The 26333-nt window shown below is 36.9% G+C and overlaps 1 protein-coding gene across 7 annotated transcripts in view; it reads left to right on the top strand.

Annotated features, from left to right (window-relative positions):
- The window catches only part of phkb (phosphorylase kinase, beta), an 87274-nt gene that overhangs the window by 34686 nt on the left and 26255 nt on the right, over positions 1 to 26333 (top strand). For all 7 annotated transcript variants that reach the window (XM_067402084.1, XM_067402083.1, XM_067402088.1 and 4 more), the window contains 5 exons: positions 882 to 1079; positions 8477 to 8534; positions 9861 to 9938; positions 10977 to 11135; positions 14580 to 14674. In XM_067402084.1, the coding sequence (XP_067258185.1) occupies positions 882 to 1079; positions 8477 to 8534; positions 9861 to 9938; positions 10977 to 11135; positions 14580 to 14674 (588 nt within the window). The remainder of the gene's footprint in view (positions 1 to 881; positions 1080 to 8476; positions 8535 to 9860; positions 9939 to 10976; positions 11136 to 14579; positions 14675 to 26333) is intronic.

Genomic DNA, 26333 nt, shown 5'->3' with positions numbered 1-26333 from the left:
CGTTTCACACTATACTGACAAAGCTAAAAATTGTTAAATTAAACATTGCTGTTTCTTTTTGCTGTCAGTAAGCCTCCAGTTAGCAAACTAACAATTTAGCATACTAGCTTAGCACAGCATTAAATGATTTAAAAAAGCTCTTTGCCTAGCTGGAATGTGCCACAGTATTGATCAGACATTAAGGAAGGTGGATATGATTCTTCAGCTGGATAGGATGTGGGAAGTGTGGTGATCTTCTGCAGCCGGGAGGGTTGAAGTAGAGGGTGTTTTGATGGAGTGAGGTGTCCATTAATGCATTTGATTTTCTGACATAAGAAATCAAAGTATTTTTATAACCTAGTTTTGATAAATGTTTCCTTTTAAACTGAAAGTTTTCATTGTATATCACGCTCTTTTATTTCAAATTGTCAATGTAATTTCTTGTGATATGACCCCTATAATAGCATCTGTAGTGAAAGCTGTATCCATCAACTCAAAGATTGTCCTTCCCGTCCTTCGTATATGCATTAGCATTGCATACTTCACATTCTTCTCTGTGCTAATTTAAATGCAGAACAAAGTGATCCCTGCCAAACAACAGGTAAATTTGCATAATTAAGCCAAATTAAGGCAGTGCATTATGCAGAAAAGTTGAGCGAGGTTGTTTAATTTTGTAACTTGAAGTGAATTTGCTTATGTATCACATGTATTAAAGCCTCCTCATGAGTCTGACTGTGTTATTAAAACTGCAGAGGCTAATGTAGAAAAATAGCCCATTCTCAGGAAGAGAGTGGTCACTTAACCCTGGGTTCCCTTGATATTTCCTGATGGAAGGCAAATTCAATAGAGGAGCAGTGAGTTGCTCAGTGTCTGTTTCTAATGCAAGTGCTCTTGTCTTCTAGAACACCGATTCGGCCCTCCTGCCCTGCATCAGCTACCCAGCGTTTGCCGTGGATGATGATGCTTTATATTCCCAGACTCTGGACAAGATTGTCCGTAAGCTGAAGGGCAAGTACGGCTTCAAGCGCTTCTTACGGGACGGCTACAGAACAAGCAATGAAGACAAGAACCGCAGGCACTACAAACCTGCTGAGATGAAGGTGAGTGTGGTTAGCATATCAGCTGAAATGAAATAAAAAAGAAATGGAAGGAAAGGTAAAATGAAAAGAGACCTTTTCCCCATATATGGCATGAGTTATGACAAGCCTCAGGTTTAGCTCTTTTATTTGAGAAACAGAGATTTTCCTATAAAGGTTTAGCGACAGATCTAATAAATGGCACTCAGGCACTTTTATACGCATCTTTTAATCTGGTGCAGATTTGCTTATTTATCCATCTCTCAGGAGAATGCGAGGGCTGTGGGTAAATCCCATTTGATTAGGTTGAACTGTGAGGATATTAACTCCAGAATTAGCCTGGGAACATGCTGTGTCTGAATCTGAAAGGGGGAAATTTAACCCGCAGCAATCATCACATCAGCTGCCAGAGCTGACCTCCCACAAGTAGAGGGAAATGAGAAGTAAAAGAAGAAAAGGGCTCTCAGTCAGGCCAAATGCTGTAGTATGCTGCAATTTGATGTAGGCTGTGATACTATGGCAGCACCAAGCTATTCCTTTACACTATCACTATACACTATCATTCAAAAGTTTGGGGTCATTAAGTTATTTATTTATTTATTTATTAATGAAATTTATTATTTCAAATAAATGCTGTTCACTTGAACTTTTTTCATGAAGGTTTTCAAAAAAATATTAAGCAGCACAACCATTTTCAACATTAATAATAATAAGAAAGTTATGTAGGAAACACACCCCAGGAAGTAAAATTAGCTCAAATGAAATAATTTATAGGGAATTATAAAGAGTAGTTTAGGTTACGACCAAGCAACTGAGTCATCCAGTGTTCATTTGCTCAAGCCGTAATAAGCTCTTGTAGGGGATATGAATATCCAACAATCGTGAAAACACTGCTTAGAGCACGGTAACTTTAAGATCGACAGTTTAAGACATTAAATTTTAGAAGCACATACAAGACACTTTCTTTTAAAATCTACAAGAGACTTTATGTATTCTAACACAAACTAATCTAACACAAACACACACACACATACACACATTCATTCATATGTGTTGCAGTAAGAAAGGAAATGAGAGAGAAAGAGTTTTAAGAGAGAGTGATATGATGAACAGAATTCATAGCAAAATATGCACTTCAAAGACCTAAATGAACCATGAATCATTAATTTAAATGCACCTGTTCAGTTTAGACTCTAGAGGTACTTGCTTGAGTCGACTTTAAATGTGAATCTTCTCGTCGGCGTGCAGAGAAGGGTTTTCCAAGTCGATGATCTGTCGCAGGGTCCGTATTGTGTTTGGTAAAACCCAATCACGTTTGAGCTTGCTGGAAAGATGAAAGGAAGTCTCTTTGTCGCTGGAGTTAAAGTTGAAGCGGCAAAAGTCGTTGGTTGAACTTTGCGGAAAAACTTAGAACACAAGACTTTCAGCGGAAAAGAAAATTAAGTAAAAGCAAAGTGAGTGAAAGTTGGATGGCTTGAATGAGCTGCTTGTCTGTTCTTCTTGTAACTCCATGGTTACTAGTTGTTCTGCTTATTCTGGTCTTTGCTGACCGGTTCTTTCTTCTAGTTGTCTTGTCTTTTTCACTATCTTGTGATATGACTATTTAAACTTAGGTGTTTGTCACACCTCTGAGAGGAGTTTTGGCCAATCAGATATCGTCCTGTTTCAAAAGGGCTTTTCTCTGCCCCCAATCATATATAGGTGTTACTTCCCATCTCTGCTTTAGCAGAGAGTTTTAAACATAATTTCTATTAAATGGAATATGATACATTTTAAACAGATTTAATTTAAGCCAGGATTTAGAGAAGAGGAAAATAATTAAATCCATTCCAAATAAAGCATACTTTCAGTCAGTCAGTCAAGAGTTATCACATTTACATGATTTGTGGGTGTTCTAAAGCAAAACTGGTTACAGGTAGTATTTGTGGACACATGATGTAAAATGTATGCAGTTAAAAGATGTTTGATAAGTCCATTTAAAATTGTTTGGAACAATTTTGATGCAGTTTTAGTTGAAGAACAGTTTAGAACAGTCAAGTTTAGTTGTAGAACAGTCTTGGTTGGTTTTTTTCTGTGAAGTTTTAAGTCCCTTAGAGAAACCAAAAGGGCCTGCATTGTTTCTCTGTCTCGTTTGATCTAGTGATCAAAGACTCTTTATCTTCTAGGTGACCATTTGGTGTCACAAATGGCTGAGTTTGTCACTTCTGTCAGGAAGCGTGGGGGTTATAAAAGTAATTAAGCAAGGATTTTCCTGTAGATGGCTGGAGCCGGAATTTTGATTCTGAATAAGAATTATGTTTTGAAAGAATCATCTGAATGATTCATTTGTCTAGTTCGTCCACGGTTCCTACAGTTACTTGAGCATCAAATCAGCATATTAGAATGATTTCTGAAGGATCATGTGACACTGAAGGCTGTAATGATGCTGAAAATTCAGCTTTGCCATCACAGGAATAAATTACATTTTAAACTATATGAAAACAATAAGAACAGTTATGTTAAATTGCAATATTTCACAATATTACAGTTTTTACTGATACATTAAAGGTGCCCTCGAATGAAAAATTGAATTTATCTTGGCATAGTTAAATAACAAGAGTTCAGTACATGGAAATGACATACAGTGAGTCTCAAACTCCATTGTTTCCTCCTTCTTATATAAATCTCATTTGTTTAAAAGACCTCCGGAGAACAGGCGAATCTCAACATAACACTGACTGTTACGTAACAGTCAGGATCATTAATATGTATGACCCCAATATTTGCATATGCCAGCCCACGTTTCCAACATTATAAAAGGCATTAGACAAGGGCAGCCAGTATTATCGTCTGGATGTGCACAACCAAATCATCAGACTAGGTAAGCAAGCAAGAACAATGGCGAAAAATGGCAGATGGGGCAATAATAATGGACATGATTCATGATAACATGATATTTTTAGTAATATTTGTAAACTGTCTTTCTAAATGTTTCGTTAGCATGTTGCTAATGTACTGTTAAATGTGGTTAAAGTTACGATCGGTTATTACTGTATTCACGGAGACAAGAGAGCCGTCGCTATTTTCATTTTTAAACACTTGCCGTCTGTATAACTTCATTCTTTATAAATCTCTCCAGCAGTGTAGCATTACCCGTTAGTCACGGAGCACTATCAAACTCATTCAAAATCGGAAGTAAACAATATAACAGTATACAATACTCACATAATCCGACGCATGCATGACAAACACTTTGTAAAGATCCATTTTGAGGGTTATATTAGCTGTGTAAACTTTAAGGCACTGTTTAAGGCAAGCGCAAGCTCTGTGGGCGGAGAGCACAGGATTTAAAGGGGCAGCAGCATAAAATCGGCGTGTTTATAATGATGCCCCAAAATAGGCAGTTAAAAAAATTAATAAAAAAAATCTATGGGGAAAGCTGAAACTAAGCTGAAACTTCAGAAACATTCAGGGGACACCTTAGACTTATATTACATCATTTAAAGACATAATCTAGGGCACCTTTAAATAAAGCTTGGTGAGCATAAGAAACATCTTTAAAAAATATTACCAGCTCCACACTTTTGAATGTTGGTGTACTTTTGAATAGAACAGTAGAAGTAATATATGTGATAGTATCCACCTTATTTCTACGCCCCATGACGCTTTGTGCGAATTATGGGTGTAACTTCCATTAAGCTGTAAACATCAGTGAAAAGCTTGCTCTATAAACATAATAATATGTTTTTTTTTTTTTTTTTTTAAATGGGTACAATGAGATGACATTATTCTACTCATCCTTCAACCATTGAACATTTAAAGGCGATTTAAAAGTGTAAAAGCATCAACAAGGTACTTTCAACAGACCATGAATAACCCCAAAAGCCCAATTCATTCCACAGCAGTAATGGACAGGTTAAATATCACTGTAAAAAAATATCTGAATTATGTTGCCTTAATCAAAAATGTTCATTAACTTCTAATTTCAAAGTGATTTCTGTCATTTTGACAGATAATAAATTGTATTTAGCTGTGAAAACAAACCTGCAAAGAGAGGTGAGGGTTTGAGGAGAAAAACTAAAGATTATTCGTGCATTCCAGTGAATTATTAATGGGATATATTATAAATTGAATCGAGAGAACAGACCACAAATGTGCAGTATATGTTGTCCTTTTTCATATTACAGAGGAATGGCAAAGGGAAAAAAGAAAATAATCATGAGGAAAGAATACAGCGACTGAAAAGAGCTCTTAAAAAGAGCTCTATAACATGACGGGCCCTATAATACACCTGGTGCAATGCGTCGCAAGGCGCAGCGCAAGTGTGTTTGCTAGTTTGCGTCCGGCGCCGTTCGCATTTTCCCGTTCAGCGCCACGTCCTTAAATTAGTAAATGCATTTGCTTCAGTTAGTGCGCCCATGGGCGTGCTGGTCTAAAAAAGAGGTGTGTTCAGCCGCATTGCCGGCGCATTGCTATTTTAAGGAGCTGAAAATAGACTGCGCCATAGACCAACTCAAACCTGGTCTAAAGTCTAAAGCCAATGGCGCAATATTTTTTTGTTAGAGCGCTGGTAGAAACTGCGCCTCTGGGCGCGTCAACTTTGCTTATTACACACAGGGATGCGCATCACACAAACATGCCAAATATTAAAAACAAAAGGATTACAGTGTAAAAGAATATTATTGTGTAGGCTACATAAATATAAAAATGTAACTTTGTTTACCTTCTAACTAAACGTTTAACTTCGCGCACGAGCAGATCGGTTTCTTCGTTTGAAAAGCGTTCAGCTTTTCCGCCAACAAATTCCACCATGTAAATAGCAATCCGCCATGGCGCGAGTGCATCTCGCTCTTAAAGGGAAGGGGAGATGACACTCTGATTGGTTTATTGAACGTTACACCCATTACTCATTAAGAGAATAGGGACAACCCATTTCAAAAATGCGCCCCGGCGCACGGACCGTTTTTCCGTCGTTAAAATAGCAAAAGTGGATTTGGACACGCCCTGAGTGCACCTGCGCCGTGCGTTTTACACTTTACGTTTAGATCGTTAAAATAGGGCCCGACATGTTAAAGTACGAAGCATTACGTTATTCTCATGATGTCTGAAAATAATAAGGAAAATTGACAGCTCATTCAGTCAAACTGATGGATAAGCTTTATTTGTTGGGCAACCTTATGATCTTTTTGAATGGAAGTTCCCCAATCTTGAAGGGCCACCCATAATTCAAAACTATATAATAAGGAATAAGGTGGATATGATTACGCTAATCATTCAATACCATGGTATTACCATCTGCCCACTTCTTGAAGGAAAAAAAACTGCTTAAGCAAGATGGTTTGCTGGTCTCAGCTGATTGTCTCTTAGCCTGGCCATCAGAGAAGTGCTCAAAACCTCTCAAAAACCAGTCAAAAGACAGGCCTCATATACTGTAGGCTAGTTTGAATGTATTGTTTTTTTGTTTGTTTTTTAAACAGTACTTTGTTAGTTTGATCGTCCTTTTCTCATAGGGGAATGTAATGCCATTTTATATTTTTATTATGTTTTAAGATGCATTAAATCATTGTATTATGAATTCTGTTCTTGATATCTTTATCAGCCTGTCATGTTCAGACAAATACAAACTCTTCTGCCTGGTTGGAGTTTCCATTCCTTTTAACCCATAACTAAGTTATGATGGCAGAGGATTTCAAGCCTGAATGTCTCATGTGACTGAATGTCCTCTGGTGAATGATATAGTCTCACTAAGTAATTGTGGTAAGTGAAGCCAAAGACCCATGAGACTCATTCTGTTTACTGTGAGTAGGCCTCAATGTCTGCTCTTTCCCACCCAGGAGACATTTATTTAATATGTCTGCCTCATAGAGCCCCCACACCCCCCCCCCCCCCCAACACCCCCCCCCCCCCATATCACTCACTGACTTCTCTCTCTCTCTCTCTCTCTGGTTGGTTGGTCATAGTAATTGATACTGAGAAAAAAAGAAACAAAAAATGGATTTTATTTTTTAGTTTTTTTTAGGGTTTAATTTGTGCAACTTCTGTTAAGAAACTAATTATAGTCTTGAAAAATCAAGTCTTTTGAATCAAATGATTTTTAACTCTAAATGTTAGTTAGAGAGTAGATTAATTTAGTTATTTCCTCTTAGTTTTAGAAGTTGGCTATACAAGTAACCCCATTTTTGTCCTGAAACAGCTTATGTGGGATATGCCAATGATGCGAGACCAGTCCAATTAACAGCCTTTATTTCATTACATCGTAATCTCTCCCTCTTATCTCCTAATGCCACGGCGATTGTCTTGGAGATTGCTAGCGGAGATAGAGAAGTCTTAATTACATTTGGGAAAGGTTGAGAGACATTTTGTTCCCTGCCAGCCATCAAAGTGTGCTTTACATTTTATACCTCTTAAGCAGCTCACAAGATTTCTTTTTTCTAAAGACAGATCATTTGAATTGAGGTTGTCATATAATTGGCAGCAATGAAAAGAGGATCACGGAATTGTATTACGAACGTTTCATGTCATGAATAGTGAGAATATTGTGAATGCATCAGTTTATAAGCTTCATAAGTTTTAATTGCAGCCTGGAAAATGGGTTGCTAAATGTGGTATGATTTAGCGGAATAAAACAACATCAGAATGCTCCACAGGCACAAATATGCCCACACAAAATTGTTTGTGTTAATCCCTATTTATTTGGTTAGATATTGATACGAATGTTTTTGATGGATTACTCCCTTAGTAAACTCAATCTGCCCACACATGTGCACATGCAGCCCTGATTTCAAATTCCTGTTTAGGAGGAAAGGCTTTCTCTTTTTTACAGAGCATCTGTAGGCACTTAAATGTTGACTTATACTTCTAAATGAATGTGATAATACAAGCTGCAGTCACATAATTTAAAATAATCATTGCTTTTTCACACTCACAAACCATCTCTACATCTGAGTTGATTTTAATTTCAAACCCAAGTGATTCATGGCTCTGCTCTTGGGAAAGGGAGACGACGCACTATGGCTTTTTAATGGAGTTTCTGCTTGACTGCTATACTTTACTTCAACATAATTGTTTTCTGTTTTCCTGAACTGTCGTAACTGGAAAATAGAGGTTGTCTGGCATTTCCTTTTAGTGATTTGAAGGCCTTCTATATTACTTTATGTATGTGCATTTTGCTGCAGGTAACATATTGCAGTCAAAGTCATTCAAATTATGGCTTATGAGGCACTCCAAATTTATTATGTTTTTTTGTTTGTTGTTTTGCTCATTTAATTTGTACAACTTTATTGCATATTGCACACAGGCAGATTCATATACATACTATTTACCTTGTACAGTAAACAATAACAGGTTTAAACAGTAATCATGTTCTTGAATAAATACATGATTTGTTTAAGTAATGACTCATGTATACAGTGCCTTATTCTCTGTCCTGTGATGTTTTTCAGCTCTTTGATGGGATTGAATGCGAGTTTCCCATTTTTTTCATCTATATGATGATTGACGGTAAGATTCATGCTTAATAAATTGTAGGCTTTATAATATAATATAATATAATATAATATAATATAATATAATATAATATAATATAATATAATATAATATAATATAATATAATATAATATAATATAATATAATATAATATAATATAATATAATATAATAAATATTAAAATGGTATAATATAAAAAATTGGGTAATATGGTAGCAGCATTGTTAGATATTGCATATTGGTGCCTGTTTGTTTTGCTATTTAAAACTAAATTTCATTAAGTGATTAAGTACCATTAAGTACAAAATTAGCTTTTGTACTGATAATCACCATAATAATACGACGGTACCACAGAAAACTGCATGATGAATCACAGTTCTTAAAACATGGCCAATACTCATGTTTAAATGACAATACTGGGTTATTCACTCAAAGACAAAACCTCATTAGGGTAGCACACATGACACAAAAAAATGTGTTCATGACACAAAGAAAACTATTTATATGATATATATATATATATAATGATGGGAATGTCATTTTACTGTTTTCCACCACAAATATGGTAATTAGGGATGTAACTGTATTATCAATTTCGTGGTATCGCGATAGCAAAATTGTCTCAATATTATCGTGGTCACCTGACTGTATGAAACGATGTTGGTGTGATGGGTGGGCGAAGTGCGAGGAGGAGTCTCTATCCTTTAATAGAGGCGTCTCACCTCATGAATATTATAGCAATGAATGCACTGAAAAGCCCTTGTGCAACTCATATAGCCTACATTAAAGGGAGTTTTAGGTCATTTGATCCATCTCATACCATACCTTGCTCATACCTCTAAGCAACAGTTATGATTAGAAGATAAAGAAAAGAGTACAGGATATGACATGGTTAATTTGTAATCATTGTAATCATTGTAATGTTCAATAATTGTTTAACAGTCTTCATTTGGCTTTTTTTTTATTTATTTATTTTATAAATATCGCAATAAATATTGCACCTTGGTCTTTATACTGAGGTATTATCTTGATATTGTTACATCCCTAAAGGTAATTCATGTTTTTTCCTTGCAAAAGCCACAAATTGGACAGTATTTTACATTATAGTTATGTATAATTATATGTTAAACTATTACTTGTGGTTAACCGATTAACTGGTTTTTACTGTAGCATTTTACACTCTTTTTTTCTCTAAAAATTTGCAAACATTTTTACAGTGTTGCATGTGAATGTCAAGCTTGCTGAAATCAGAGCCACCTGTATAAACTTCACTAAGTAACATTACCTGGAGGATGGGGATATAGTGTTTTGTAATTTCCCTTTTGTTGACCTTTTGTTCAGGTGTGTTTAGGGAAAATCCTGCTCAAGTCAAAGAGTACCAGGAACTGCTAGATGCTGTCATCTTCCAGTCCTTTGAGGGTATGTTCTGGACACACACACACAAACAAAATGCCAAAGCTTGTCACGTTGTGATGGACTCTGCTTGCCTGCCACTGTCCTCCAGCCACTGCCAATGACTGTTATTTTCCCATTACTCTTTATTAGAGTGGTCCTTTCATATTCATCTCTCCCTCACTGCATGATTTCCTCAGACGTGTCTCAGTCAAGTGCACAACAGTGGAGATGCTCATTATTTAAACAGACCAGAACACCGTCGATTCTCCACAGGCAGACAAAAACAGATCTCATGCTGTCTTTAGACCACCGCTCTTCAGAAGTATAACCACAATAAGCAATTTAATAACTAGCTCAGCTCTTTTCATTTACTTACAATGGGCCTCACCAATATAGATGAGAGCTTGGCTTAGTCGACTAAATCATGCTTGACAGAGAAAAGGTGAAATTACGGCTAGGCTTGATTGTGCTGACAGCCTTTTTCCTGCTTTTTTTTCTGCAGGGATTTATCTTTTCATCATTTTTACATATTTAAAAAGTAAATAATCATTGGCAATATCTAAATAACAGCACTGACATCTAAATATGAACCGCAGTAATGTTAGTAAAGTTTCAAAGTGAAATTACACAAGCAAGTTGTACTAAAATCAAGTGTTTTATATTCAATGCAAATTGCCCCGTTAATTAGTTTATTTCTTCTCTAGTTAACAAAAATAGTTCCAAAGTTCCATGCCTTTTACTATACATTACCGTTCAAAAGTTTGGGGTTTAAAATAATTCTTTTCTATGCTAATTTATTTTAAAATATAATTTATTTCTGTGATGCAAAGCTAAATTTACAACAGCCTTTACTCCAGTCTTCAGTATCACATGATCCTTCAGAAATCATTCTACTGTAATATGCTGATTTTCTACTCAAGAAACATTTCTTGAGAGAATGTTGAAAATAGTTCCTCTGCTTAATATTTTTGTGGAAACTGTGATTTTTTTTTTTTTGGGATTCTTTAATGAAAGTTTGAAGAATCTCTCTCTCTGAATTTTGTCTAATTTGATTCTCCGCAGGGCACGCCGTTATTCCCAAGTATTACTATGTGCCAGCAGACTTTGTAGAGGCTGAACAGAAGAAACATGGCAGCCAGAAGCGTTTCCCCAGCAACTCTGGGCGTGATGGGATGCTGTTCCTCTGGGGACAGGCCCTCTATAACATCGCTAAGCTGCTGGGTGAGTTTCAGATCCATCCAGAGCCCAGGGGTCAGGGCTGCTTCACACAACACAGGCACACACTAAAAGAGTTTACACAAATATTCTTTTATTTATTCATGCAGTGACTTTATACCATTTGCTCATATTCCTCAAAAGGAAAGAGAGTTGAAACACTGGGATCTGTCTGAAAGTAGTTGACAAAATGGTTTAGAAACCAAAAACTAAAAAATGAGACCATATTAAAGGGTTAGTTCACCCAAAAATGAAAATTCTGCCATTAATACTCACCCTTAAGGCCCGTACACACCGGGACGAATATTGCACGCGTTTATCGTCAGCGTTTTTGGAGACGTTTTTTGTGTTCATACCCAAGCGATTTTCACCGGCGATGCGCCGAGTGAAAGTGCAAATTCACTCCCTGACAGTATGTGGCGCTTGTGCTTAACGGTACTGCAAATAAACATGATATTAATAAAGTTAAAGAAGATTTTTTTTAAAAATGCATATATAAAATGGCATACATACATGCATACATACATATATATAATATATATATATATATATATATATATATATATATATATATATATATATATATATATATATATATATATATATATATATAGTGCAAGTGAACGGTATAGTGTAAATAAACATATTTATGAAACAGACATTCTCAACTATATTTCTTGAATGTAAAAGGGAAAAAAAGTAAAAATACAGAAATAATACTGTGGCAGAGCACCCATAGTGTGCGTCTCAATCAGCTCTCTACTACTGATCGACCGATGTATCGGTTTACCGATATTTTTCCCGATATTTAAGCATTTTTCCATAATCGGGTATCGTTTTTTTAATATCGGATTCGCCGATTTACGGCACCATCTTGTGGCCGTTTTGAGACTTCCTCCGTCTGAGGAGATCAGTCAACAACAACTCTCGCTTTAATTAATCAACTTTATTTAACATAACAGACATGCACAAATGAGATCTGAGACATAAATTCCTGATATAGTTAATTTATGCAGCTTGTTTCTAAACAATTGAGACGAACTCATCGAGTCACGTAGTGTAATTCGTCATGTCCTGCCCCAATAAAGACGTAACTTTACATGAATTAAATAAAACAGACGTGAATGAGTGCATGTTGAAAATAAAAGCGCTGAATTTAATTCTCTATCTGTTGTATTTGCTCACCATTAGTCTAGAAGAAAAAGTTTGTTCATATTGCTTAGCAACTGACAGATGATCAGGAGGCTTAAGCACGGCCACTGAATGAAACTTTTGACAAGATTATCTTGTTTAAGCACCCTAGATTATATTATCATTTACTACATAACAATTATTTCGCTAATACACATATAAATATAGCCTACCGCTTTGTGGAAATTAATTATTTATTATCTCCATGCGCGATCGCGGTTGATTAAGTTATAGTCAAACAGCACTTTGTCAGTTGGCATTTCATGAACGTTAGATTAAATTTAGATCATAAAATGCCAACTGACAAGTGCTGTTTAACTTTATTAGATCATATAATCATTTGATTTACTACAAAACCATTATTTAATACAAATCTAAATAAATGCAGCTCTGTGGAAATTATTTAGTATCTCCACACGTGATCGCGGTTATAGTTTTGTGTAAATGCATAGATAAGTTACAGCACTTTGTCAGAAAGCATTTCATGATCTAAACCGACAAAACATAATAATTAATAACACTAGTTGGAAAATGCAATGATGTATGCTGTTTTGTTTGTTACTTTCCTAACAATGTTATATATTCCAGCTCATATTATTCAGTAAAGTTTTTTTTTGTTTTTTTTTTTGTATGCAAGGAGGGAGTGATTGTTATAAATAAAATGGTTGTTCAGCTCATTTGTGTTGTAATAATTGAAACAGAAGTCAAAAACAGAAGTATAACAGTAAATAAATATCGGTTCTGCATATCGGTTATCGGGTACATAAACATGCAAATAATCGGTATCGGTATCGGTTATAAAAAAATCAATATCGGTCGATCACTACTCTCTACTTCACTAGTCAGGGCACTGATCAGGGATTCGGCCACATTCATTTATATGGTATACTGATACACGACCTAGGAAGCTAGGGAGCTGTTTGAGACGCAGGGATAGTTTGTAGGGGTCTTCCTCGTCTACTTACTTTCTCTTCGTCGTCTTGTGTGCTCGGCAAGACCGTTTTGTGCTTGAGCGCCACCAAGTCGTGTTTTACTGTAACTTCAGCAGCTCTAGGCACATGAACAAAAGCGCTAATCTCATTGGTCAGCCAGTTTTTAACGCGGCGCGTCAAACCAAAAAAACGAACCCGAGGCGTTTTTTAAAAAATGGCGCTTTTACGCCTCACGTTTTTCGCGTCGGTGTGCACACTCACATTGGCGCCCGTTGTTTAGTCACGAGCTGGTCACGAGCCGTTAAAACGTCGGCGAAAATCGCGCGCTATATTCGTCCCGGTGTGAACAGGCCTTTATGTTGTTCCACACCCGTAAGGATAATGACAGGGAAGAGAAGATATTGTTGAATAAAGTCCATTATTTTTTGTTTTGTTTTTGCACACAAAAAGTATTCTCTTTGCTTTATAAAATTAAGGTTGAACCACTGCGGTCACGTTGACTGTTTTAATGATGTCTTTGGTATTTTTCTGGACCTTGAAAGTGTTGATTATAATGCTGTCTATGGATGAGTCATATACCTCTCAGATTTCATCAAAAATATCTTAATTTTTGTTCTGAAGACGAACAAAGGTCTTACAGGTGTGGAACGACATGAGGGTGATTAATTAATGACAGAATATTCATTTTTGGGTGAACTAACCCTTTAATAGAGGTCAACAAATATGTTTTATGAATCACAGTGGTTGTGTGAAAAATATTTATTCACATTCATGTCCTTTCACTCCGGTATGATATTCTTTCTTCTGTGACGCTTTCTTTTTTTATGCTACACTTTTTCCATATAGTGAAAGTGGGGACTGGTGCTTTCAAAAAAGACAAGAAAGCAACACAATAGTGTTCCATATGTCTTGTGCACTATTTAACTCTCCTGAAGCCATTTTTGTTAGGAAATGACAGAAAATGGAAGTCATTATTCATTAATCTCCTCCACTGCAGCTCTTGACTGATTGTTCCATGTCAACTTTGATTTGCGGCAAATAACAAATTCTAAGTCTAATAACTATCCCTATTAATTATTAACATGATTTTCCTCACAAAATGTTGTATTTTCAGCCATATTTGTACCATGCCGCACACCCAGAGCGATTTATTTTGTAGGCAATGATTCATATGTATGTGCTGCAGTAAAATCAAGACCAGCAGAGATGTTAGTAATGAATGCAAAGGGCTTTTTTGTCAAATTCAAGTAAAAATGCAGAGATTTGGTCTAAAGCTCATGTGAACTGAAAAACATTAATTGGTTTCTGTTATGTGTTTGCCATTCAGTGGATGGTTTGATCAGCCCAAAGGACATCGACCCCATCCATCGCCATGTGCCACGACAGGATCAGAGGAACGTCAGCATGCGATACTCCAATCAGGTGAGCTGCATCCCCTTTCTTTTCAGGCATCTATGCAAACACCGAAAAGTATCCTGTAAACACACATGTGAATTGCCTGTGTATTTAATCTCTCTCAGAGCCTCATGCATAATTCGTTTCAGGCTTTAGCAGAAGCCCTCACATCTTCGTATCAATCCCCTACAGCTGACTTGTTTTGCAGATCCATTCCTAGCAGATCTTTTAGTGCTGAGACAGATCACACCGTTTTTGATAAGAGAGACCTATGGACACCTGCTGTTTCATAGCTAGAACAGAGCTCCCTCATCTGTCCCTATAAACAGTCTGCAGTATCATTTTTTAAAACATAATCTGCTCATTCCAGTTTTGCTCAGTGTTCATATTGTGTCGGAGGCCTGAAAAAAAGTGAAATAGGAGTTAGAAAATGCACATGAAAATTAAAAAAATTAATAATAACGTTTTCATAAATGTACCCTTTTTGGTAAAAATCCCAAAATGAAAACTTTATTAACACATGACCCTGCTGGTAAACCTGGAGATAATTATATTAAGTATACACTACCGTTCAAAAGTATGGCATCAGTAAGATGTTTTTTTTTCTTCTTCTTCTCTCTCACTCTGAATAAAACTTTTACTTTTATTCAGCTAGGATGTATTAAATTCAACAAAATGACAGTAAATACATTTATATTGATTTCTATTTCAAATAAATACTGTTCTGTTGAACTTTCTATCCACCAAAGAGTCCTGGAAAAAAGGCAGCAAATCAGTTTAGAATAATTTCTGAAGGATCATGTGACACTGAAGACTGGAGGAATGGCTGCTAAAAATTCAGCTTAAAAATCACAGGAATAAATGACAGTTTATTAAAATAGAAAGCTGTGAATAATAATTCACAATATTATTGTTTCTACTGTATTTTTGATCAAATAAATGCAGCCTTGGAGAGCATAACTTTTTCAAAAACATTAAAAACCTCTTACCAACCAAACATTTGAACAGTAGTGTATGAATTATAATTAATAAATGAAGATTTATAACTTTCTGTTTTTAATGTGAATCTGTGGTGTCAGTCCTCTTCTGTAAATGCTTCACAGGTTTTGCTCCATGTCTGTTAGATTTCATGTGATGTCTGAAGCTGTTGGGAAGCTGCTTGTCAGCAGTCTTGTTACAATGAAGGAGTGTTTTTCATAGTCTTTATACATAATATAGTTCTAGCTACTGAATGCATATGAATATGTGAGGAAGCAGGGAGCTATCAGAAAGGTTGCTTCCTGTCAAACGTAGATCTGACACTTCTATTGTAGTGAGAATGGTGACTCATGCATGTAGTGAAACCTAACAAAGAGGCTGAGATTAGTGCTGAGCGAGCTTCATTAGCATGTATGCAAGCAGGTGTCTTGTTTACATAGTATTTAATATACACTGCCTGGTCCAAAAAAAAAAAAAAAATGTTGCTGTTTTGATTTAAATAGGCAAATGTCTATGATTAGATCATTATTGCAGTGATTATTGTGTTTCATGCATGCTATGTGTTTGGCAACAGTTCTTCTAACCCTAATTAATGGAGTGTGTAGCTTTTCATTCATTAAACAACCATGTAGGAGGACACATCATGGCCAAATTCCAGGATGACCGTGTCAAAATTCATCAGGCTCAAATTGTGAAAGAATGGTTGGGAGGGAGTATGAAGAATCATTTTCACACATGAATTGGCACCTTAAATTCATTAAAAGTCTTTGGGGTGTGCTGGAGTAGACTTTACAGAGTGCTCGACTCTTGCATTCTCAGTACAAGATCTTGACCAAAAATTGATACACCTCTTGAAGGAAATATCACAAAATTTATTTCCATCAAGAAGTGCATTAATTTTTGGTCAAGACCTTGTATTGACAATGCAAAAGTCAAGCACTCTGTAAAATCTACTCCAGCACATCCCAAAGACTTTCAATATAGCCACAAAATAAACAGCAGTTTAAAAGTAATTAAAGTAGCAGTGTTTACCTAAATATCCACCTTATTTTTTGACACAGAAGTAGGCTATTATACTGTAAATGCACAAGACTTCTAAATTCATTAGCCACTATGTAAATAACTAGAAGAATAACAAAGTGCAGTAAACAAACAAAAATTAGTGTTTGATTATGACAACAAATACCAGTCTGCAACATCAAGCAACATAACTGACTGTTTTTGTAAAGCCTGGTTAAAAATGGCTGTACCCACTCTTATGTGGACACTTGGGGCCAGATTTGCCTAAACAGGGCAAATTAGCGTGAGCCCACAATCCCATAAAAGTTCTGCAGGTGATCCAGGGCTGTAGCTGGGTATCCGTGGCCCTGGTGCAGGTTGTTGCTTTGGGCCCTCTTGCTGACAATGCACAATTAAAGAACACAGACACGTTTTTAAGGCGTTGAAGGGGAAACTCCTACAAATGCATATGCATTATGGTCAGCTGCAAAAATAACTGTGTTCACACATTTTCATTGCAAATTTTTCATTTTGGGTCTTTAGTAAATCCTGACAGTTGTTTTTAATACCAAAAGAGCTGTTTGTAAATCTGGCCCCTAGATGATTCAAATGAAATCATTCTTGAAGTCATTCTTCATTGGAAATAAATAGTTGGAACCGATTCACTACATTAATTTTATTTAAAATAAATATTGCATGGATTTATTTTTTTATTTTATAGCATCAGCCAAAATCTTCATATTAAATTTTTTTTTAAAATTATGTCTGAAAATGGATTAAAAAAAAACTTGGAGGGTGTTTGGGGGAATTATGGTTAGGTTCACTGGATTACATATTCATTATACCCACTTGTTCATTAAAAGCAGAAGTCTTTTGATTGCATTCACTTAATCAGCAAAAAACAAGCAAAAAAACAAACAAAAAAAACATATATGTATATTTGTAACGAATGGGGACTCAGGCAGAGATCCATGTGCAAGCTTTTATTCAAAGTGAGCATAGTCGTACAGGCTGGGTCGATCAGGGGCAAACAGGAACAGCAAGGAACAGGCAGAGTCGTAGTCAGAGTACAGGCGGAAGATCGAGGACAGGCAGATATCATTCACAGAACAGCAGACAAGGCAAGGGTCAGGACAGGCAGCAATGGGTCAATAAACAGGTACAGGCAGGAACGGTAACAACAAACAGGCAGACAGGATATAACGCTCGGAAATGTCACACAGGGTAAACAAGACTTCGCGGTGAGGTGGTGTGTGTGAAAGTCCTTTATAGTCTAGGTAATGCGTATCAGCTGGGTGTGGTGATTAGTGTGGAGTGTGCAAGGCTGTATTGGCAACAGATGATTGGTGGAGTGAGTGCATGTGAATGGCAGAGAGGATTATGGGGAATGTAGTCCGGGAAGTGACAGGAACATGACAGGAACAGATGGTGATCGTGACAATATATATATGTGTGTGTGTGTGTGTGTGTGTGTGTGTGTGTGTGAGCAAGCAAGCAGCAATTATCGGGGTTAAGCGTTTTAAGGCCTTAAGCCAATGCGTAAAAAAGTAAATAAATGTTTTATTTAGCAAGCATGTGACCATTTAAATCATAGAAGGAAAAGACCACTTCCAGCCAATACAGGCATTTTACCATAGGAAGTATATGATTTTTAATGATTTTTAACTTGAGTCTATGACAAACGTTCTAGGGGTTATGATTGCTGTAGCACCCCCTATTGGCCAATCGGGGTCAATAGGGATCACTACATGCTTGAACTCCTAAAAAAACACAAATGCTCAACCTGCCTGCTACGAGATCTGCGAATTGTCAGTCCCAACAGCTTTTCTTTCATTCCTCAACCTGACTGCAGTCACCTACTCGCATCCACTTTCAAAGCGAGGCATTTGACATTTCAAAGTAACATACCCTCATATCATGAAACTATTCTAATGACATGGTCTTTAGGAAAATTAAAGGCCAAAAGAAAAATGTATTCAATATTTCAATATTCATGATGTTGCTTAATTGTATTGCCAGCAAAATCATCCCAAATAACCTTAGCCCTAGTTGAGATGTAGCTGTAATTTGACTGGTGTTGGCTTGGGAGCGCAAGTTTGTTTAATCAGAGGCGGTGAGGGGCAGGCGGCTGTTTTATTCATGAGTGTTGCACCGCTGCATGGGATACTGGGAGGAGCCCTGCTGCTTTGAAGGAGGGCACTGCATATTGCACAGTAATGCGTAATGTGCTTGTCTCTTCGCTTTTGCATCAAAGGCTACACTGGCTAAAGGGCACGTTGCCGTGACTGCTGTTTGTTTGCGTGATGTGTGCATGTGCGAAGTGTGTGTTTGTGGATTGGATGTAGCCATATGAAGTGTCAGTTTATGTTTGTTTATGTATTACGGCCTGTCTTTGAGCATCTCTCTGCATTATTTATGTGAGTACTCATGCACTACCTGATTGAATATGATTGCCAGTTTGTGTTTATGCAAGTTGTTCTCAGTCTACACTTGTCCTCCTAACATCTCCCATACTTTGTCCCCAGTATGAATGCAGATCTTCATTCTGAACCATGTCCTTGCTCAGAGATTAGACAGGCCTTTTTTCCTGATTGATGGATGTACCCTGTTTCAACAAAGCACAGATGGAGCTCAGTTTAAATTTAGAAACGATTGTTCAGCAGAGCAGCCAAGGTGCAGGAAGCAGCCTCATCTTTTTGCCTTTTAAACACCGAGAACAGCTTTTGAAATGCTTCCCTCGCTCACATTCACAAGCTCAGGGAAAGAGACCTTTTTGCAGTTACTTAGCTTTGAAGATGCTGTATTTCTGTGATTCATATTTAATTTAATGCTATAAGACAAATGTATTGCATTTCAGTCCCATTGTTTTTGTTGGCTGTGCTCAACAACTGTGTCTTTTAATATGAAAACACAGGATGTTACTGCAGTGCGTTTTTTAGGAAGTGATTGTTCGGGGTTTGAGTTGAGGACTATGGGGATTGGACGCAACTCGTTCCACATGGAATCTCCTGTCTGCGCGTCTTTTTCCTCTGGGCTGAGTCACTTCATAAACACCCTGAGGGATTTCTAGAACACACCACAAATAAACACACCACAAACGGTGAAGAGATATCAGTGGCCATACGGCATGTGACATACACAGATGTCCAAGGTTGTCTGTCTGTCTGTAGTTGAAACTGTAGAGTACAGCACTAGCAATGCCAAGGACGGACAAAATGTGTATCTTGAAAACAATGTAAGTCACTTTGGATAAAAGTGTATGGTAAATGTATCTATTTATAATTTGTTTGTTTGTTCTTTCTTTGAATTTCAATTAATTTCATTTCCGCTTACCTTCAAATTCGAATTGCAATTCTGCATCCTATTGGCTATCTCAACTGAAATTCAGAAATTCTCTATTCAGTTCTGAATAATGCAGCACAACCCTGGCACATGCACACTTAATATGTTACTTAAATTCATAATAGAAATCCACATAGACGTATATGTAAGTAGGTGCACATTTACACACATCTCACGTTTGATGGGGAACTAATTCACCCTGTACTTGTTGAGGTTGCCCTTCCTGGTTGAAATTACTCTTTATAAATGCGTGTGTGTGTGTGTGTGTGTGTGTGTGTGTGTGTGTGTGTGTGTGTGTGTGTGTGTGTGTGTGTGTGTGTGTGTGTGTGTGTGTGTGTGTGTGTGTGTGTGTGTGTGTGTGTGTGTGTGTGTGTGTGTAATCGTAAGCAAAGTCCTGAAAATATTCATGAAAAATTTCCAATGGCCATCATTACACTTGCATACTCAGACACATGAACACATCACTCTGAAACACCTCATTTGTCCACCTTCATGGTGAGAGACACAAACAAAACACTTCACAGTGCAGGAGAGAGCGATGATGGGTTGAAAATATTAAAGAGAGAGAGCAAAAGAAGGGCTGTACGTTTGGCCAGGCAACGGAGGGATTCTGTGCTGACGGCCGTGCGGAAACATATATTTGTTGCTGGAGCTGAAAGTCGTTCCTCAAATGTCTGTGGAGTGGTGACAGATGTGTTGTATGTTTATCACCGACAGCCAGCAGACGTGATGAATGTGGCAAGATATCACTTATGTGTCACTCACTCAGTTATTATAACTCCAGACTTTATAGTACAAGAATCCAAATCCAGTGTCACTCTGACGCTGTAACAGTTGGAGTGTATTTCACCAGAAAAATATCTTGGAATATACCTTTCCATGTCATCTCCTAATAAGTAATCTTGATCAAACATTGTTCAGCAGCCAACTAGACAAAATAAACAAAATTACACTGTATTAGGCTGTGAAGGCTTTATGGGGAAAGTCCAGAAGATTGCCTCTGTTTGGTTGGTGTGTCTGCCACCTCCGTGAAGTTGGCACCCCATAAAGCGAAATAATCCCCAAAAATATGTCATTCGTTTGTGCTACGTTTGTGCTGATTTGTGCCGCAAAAACGAACGTTTGTGCTGGTTTGGTGTTTGAGATATTAAGCATTATTTTTTTGGTCGTGTGACGTCATTCTCCACCCCATGTCGTTCAAATCGCTTCAAACCGGTGCCATTCGTTTGTTCTCGATTTGTGCTGGTTTGTGCCGCTAAAACAAACACTGTAACTGTTTTCCTTCCACAGATATAACAAATATAATTCGGGAGCTGTGACGTCATTCTCCACCCCACTTCGTCTAAATCGCACGAAACTGGTGTCGTTCGTTTGTGCTCGATTTGTGCTGGTTTGTGCCGTTAAAACAAACACTGTATCTGTTTTCCTTCCACAGATATAACAAATATAATTTGGGAGCTGTGACGTCCACCCCATGTCGGTCAAATCGCTTCAAACTGGTACCATTCGTTCGATTTGTGCTGGTTTGTGCCGTTAAAACAAACACCGTATCAAAGACCTCTTCTTAAATATAACGAAAAAATGTTTTATTAACAGTTATGTAGCCTAACTCTCCACACCCCATGCCATCCATATTGCTCCAACACGGTATTGTTCGTTTGTGCCGGTTTGTGCCGTTAAAAGAATCCCTGTAATTGATTACCCCTTTTTTTTTTTTTTTTTTTTTTATATATATATATATATATATATATATATATATATAGGCCTAATAATAAAAAAAAATCTCCTCCCCGTCATCTTAAATCGTTCCAAAATGGTGCTGTTCGTTTGTCCAGGTTTGTGCCGTTGAAAAGTACGAAGACCCCTTCTTAAATGGACTAAATTTGTGCCAGATATTGTCACAACCACTTAAGCCTACATGTTACCTGACTACTTCTGGAACCAGGCGTGTTCTATGCTGTGCTATAGCACTGGGACAGATATTTGAATAAATAATTATAATAAAATACAATACCATTGCATGGTAAATTTTCAAATACATGTTTAACGTCTTTCTGCGCCCTTCAGAAACATTAAACAATGCATAAAGGTCTGCATACGGAAAAGATGTATGCACTGAGACTAAAAAAGTCATGTGTGCAGGGTAATTTACAGGTTAATTTAAAATTTGTTTGGCACGTCAGAGAAGGGAATTCTTTTATTAATTATTGTGCAATCAAGAAACCCAGAGGAACGCGTGTATAACATTTGAACACATCGATTCGCATCTTCCGCGGACAAAGATAAAACGCTGCAACTAACAGGCCTCTTGTGGAACTGCTTATGCTCAGATTATTTCATCATCTAACTGCAATTCACCTTTCAAACAAACACAGACTTTAATCACTGTCCATGTAAAGTAGCCTATAGGCGAAGGCAATTTTCTTTAAATAAAACAATAATAATGAAGAAAAAAAAAACAAATACACTGTATAAAGTGAATTGCAATTGTTACATTAAATAGAACGAGTTAACGGATAAAATTAGTGTTGTTTATAAATTAATTCATATGATTTTGAGTCCTTGTTTTTCCCTTCTTGGCTGGAACCAGTTAATTAGGCCAAGGTGTTTAGATTAGACTACTTTATGTTTAGATGTTTAGATTGACTGTTAGACTATATTTCGATAATAATCAGGCTGCAAATCAAATTGTATGTCATTTATAGCTCATTCACCAAACAGTCACAATTGTTTGTGCCGATAAAAGTTTTATTTGCTGCTTCGGTTTATAAATATTAGACATTGATTGAATTGAATGACACTGAAATCACTTAGGAGCAATGTGATTTCAAATTAAGTCTCTGCTTTCCTCCTTTTCAGTGACAAGCGCGTGTCAGAAACGGAAAGTTGTGCAGCATCTGTACGTGTAATTCGTTCAATTAATTAGCCTACGTCGAAAAAAAAATGCTTTATTTAAATTTGTTTCGAATGTGTGGGCGGCCCCTAAAATACTCATTTTGGCTATATGTGGTCTAAAACAACATTGAGGAAATTTTTATTTAAAATAATTGGTTTTAAAACCTCCATGATGCAACATGTTTCACTCACTATTACAAGAAGATTTTTTATTTTTTATAAATAACAATTTGTGTTTCATTGGAAAAACCCAAAATATCAGAAAACAATGGAAGGGATCGCGCCGGCGCCTCCGCGGACAGAGAAGTGTGTTGTTGTGCTCTGCACGAGACAGCTACAGTAGCAAGAAATATATGAAACAACCAAATAGAAAAATTGTAACTAATATACAGAGCTGTAGCCTACATCAGATGAACTGCGTGATGGGACATGCAAGACATGCTGAGTTTGATTTGTGTATGATGATTTGTGTACCGGGAGTAGTATTTTCTATGATGATTCCATATTTCTTTGAAATATGAAACTGTTATTCTTGTTTTTGTTTGTTTCTTTGTTTGTTTTTACATATTATGAGAGAAAAGAGTCCGATGTTTTTTATTCAATCTTTTTTCGTTTTTGGCTAAATATTTTACAAGTGTAAAGTTAGGCTAAAAGTAAACATTTATTTAACCTTTTACTTGAAGACTTAAAATAGATTATTTAGGCTATTAAGCTTTTCTGATTCTTCATTCAGGCTAGTGAGTTAATGCCTGTAATTCAATGTCTTACATTTTAAAAACCGAAGCAGCACAAACGAAAATTTCGCCGGCACAAACCAGCACAAACAAATGAGACAGTTTTGGCCAAATTTGGAGCATGTGGGGGCTGAGTGACCTGAAAATGACCTATACATTTTTTTTTTTATATTTTAAAAACCAAAGCAGCACAAACGAAACCTGTTACCGACACAAACGATTTCGAGCAAATTTGGAGCATGTGGGGGGCACCGGTTTTAAGCAAACTGAATGTAAAAAACATTTTTCGTTAGGCCAACTTTATATTTAAGATTGTCATTGTTGCTTTTTTTTTTTTTTAACGGCACAAACTGAGCACAAACGAACAGCACCATTTTGTAAAGATTTAAGAAGACATGGGGTGGAAATGATTTGGTTTTTATTTTATTTTTTATTTTTAAGTCAAAAAGTCATCATTTAGGGATTCTTTTAACGGCACAAATCGAGCACAAACGAACAATACCGGGTTGGAGCAATTTGGATGGCATGGGGTGTGGAGAGTTAGGCTACATAGCCTAACTGTTCATAAAACATTTTTTCGTTATATTTAAGAAGAGGTCTTAGATACGGTGTTTGTTTTAACGGCACAAACCAGAACAAATCGAGCACAAACGAACGTCACCAGTTTTGTGCGATTTAGACGAAGTGGGGTGGAGAATGACGTCACTGCTCCCGAATTAAATTTGTTATATCTGTGGAAGGAGAACAGATAGTGTTTGTTTTAACGGCACAAACCAGCACAAATCGAGCACAAACGAACGACACCAGTTTCGTGCGATTTAGACGAAGTGGGGTGGAGAATGACGTCACAGCTCGCGAATTATATCCGTTATATCTGTGGAAGGAAAACAGTTACAGTGTTTGTTTTAACGGCACAAACCAGCACAAATCGAGCACAAACGAACGACACCAGTTTCGTGCGATTTAGACGAAGTGGGGTGGAGAATGACGTCACAGCTCCCGAATTAAATTAGTTATATCTGTGGAAGGAGAACAGATACAGTGTTTGTTTTAACGGCACAAACCAGCACAAATCGAGCACAAACGAATGGCACCGGTTTGAAGCGATTTGAACGACATTGGGTGGAGAATGACGTCACACGACCAAAAAAATAATGCTTAATATCTCAAACACCAAACCAGCACAAACGTTCGTTTTTGCGGCACAAATCAGCACAAACGTAGCACAAACGAATGACATATTTTTGGGGATTATTTCGCTTTATGGGGTGCCAACTTCACGGAGTTGTGTCTGCCTTGTTTAACTGTTAGAAATGTAGTAGTTTGTCTTTTTTCAGTGGTTGTTAGAAGCGCCCCCCCCAAACTACTTAAATGGATAGTTCACCCGAAAATGAAAATGTTGTCATTAATTACTTACCATCATGTCATTCCAAACCTGTAAGACTTTCGTTCACAGTAAGATTTTCATAACAGACAAATGATGTGGAAATTTTATTTTTTTTGCCAAACATTTGTGTTGGTGTGAATGGGTCTTAAGACCCAAACCAATACCAGACCCCAACAAGATCAATTCCAGATCAATACCTAAATCAGGACCTGTCGGTTCAAGAAACAGCAAATATTAAAAATACTGAATTTTTGTGTCACTTTATGCAGTGAGACACAGAAGGTCATTGACCTTGAAGGTCATTAAACCTTGAGTCTTTTATTGTGCTTTGTTGATGTTTGATTATTATTAGATAGGAAGCCCGTGAAATTAATTACAAAAAATTTCAATGTTAGCTCTGTATCATTTTCTTTCATATTACTCTAGTGACTGTGTGTTTTATCAGAGGCTTAAAAACACATTCCTAGTCTGTTTCTGAAACCGCTCTGCACAGGCTCTACAGGTATTAGTAATCAGCCTCCTTATCTCCTTTCACTCCACACACTGCATCTTTATGGGAATTACATCACATACAGCACCACTGACAAGCACAAGTCTCCTGAGGCTTTCACCTGCCTCGCTTTAATATAAATTGATTTTTTTTTTCTTCTTCTTGTCATAAGGATTGCCGACTAGATCTAATATATTTGTGGTCCTCCTAGAGAGGGGTGATGTGTATCAAATTCCCAGCAAGCCTTTGTTCACAATTACACTCCTACATTCTTCAAAGTCCAATCCCCAACCTTTTCAATTTCTTTAAGGTGATTGTGGCCAACCTTCCGCTGTTGCATAGGGAGCCCCTCACTCTATTATAAGATTTGGAATGGAGTTGAAAAAGTAAGCACTTTTTCTATTCTACTTTGGAAAGAGTTTTTTTTTTTTTTTTTTTTGGAAATGCAGTGGGGTCCAAAAATCTGAGGCCAATGCTTCCATTTTTCAAAATCTTATAACTGTTTGTTTATTGTATATTAGCTATGTTTATTGCTTGTTTTAAATAAGATTTTGAATTCCAGATTTTCAGTATGGTGCCATGACTTTAGAAAAATTTTTGTCTCTCCATTTCTTAGCTTGCTTTATAAACTGAAATGTGTAAACCTAAAATGAGAGAAGATCCTAGACTTACCAGCTGCAGGGTTTAACATTGAAAACTATCACTGCATCAACAAAGAAACTTCTTCAAATTTTGATCCTTAAAGGAACATTAGACATCCTAAAGAGCAGCAGTTCACATCGGTTAATGATTTTGCCTTTTGGCAGAACAAACTGCAATGGGAATGCGGATCTGCCTGATCTCTTTTATCCACATCATATC

Source organism: Chanodichthys erythropterus, chromosome 11 (genome assembly GCF_024489055.1).
Source record: "Chanodichthys erythropterus isolate Z2021 chromosome 11, ASM2448905v1, whole genome shotgun sequence".
Taxonomy (NCBI): domain Eukaryota; kingdom Metazoa; phylum Chordata; class Actinopteri; order Cypriniformes; family Xenocyprididae; genus Chanodichthys; species Chanodichthys erythropterus.
This window is presented reverse-complemented; position numbering and strand designations above follow the sequence as displayed.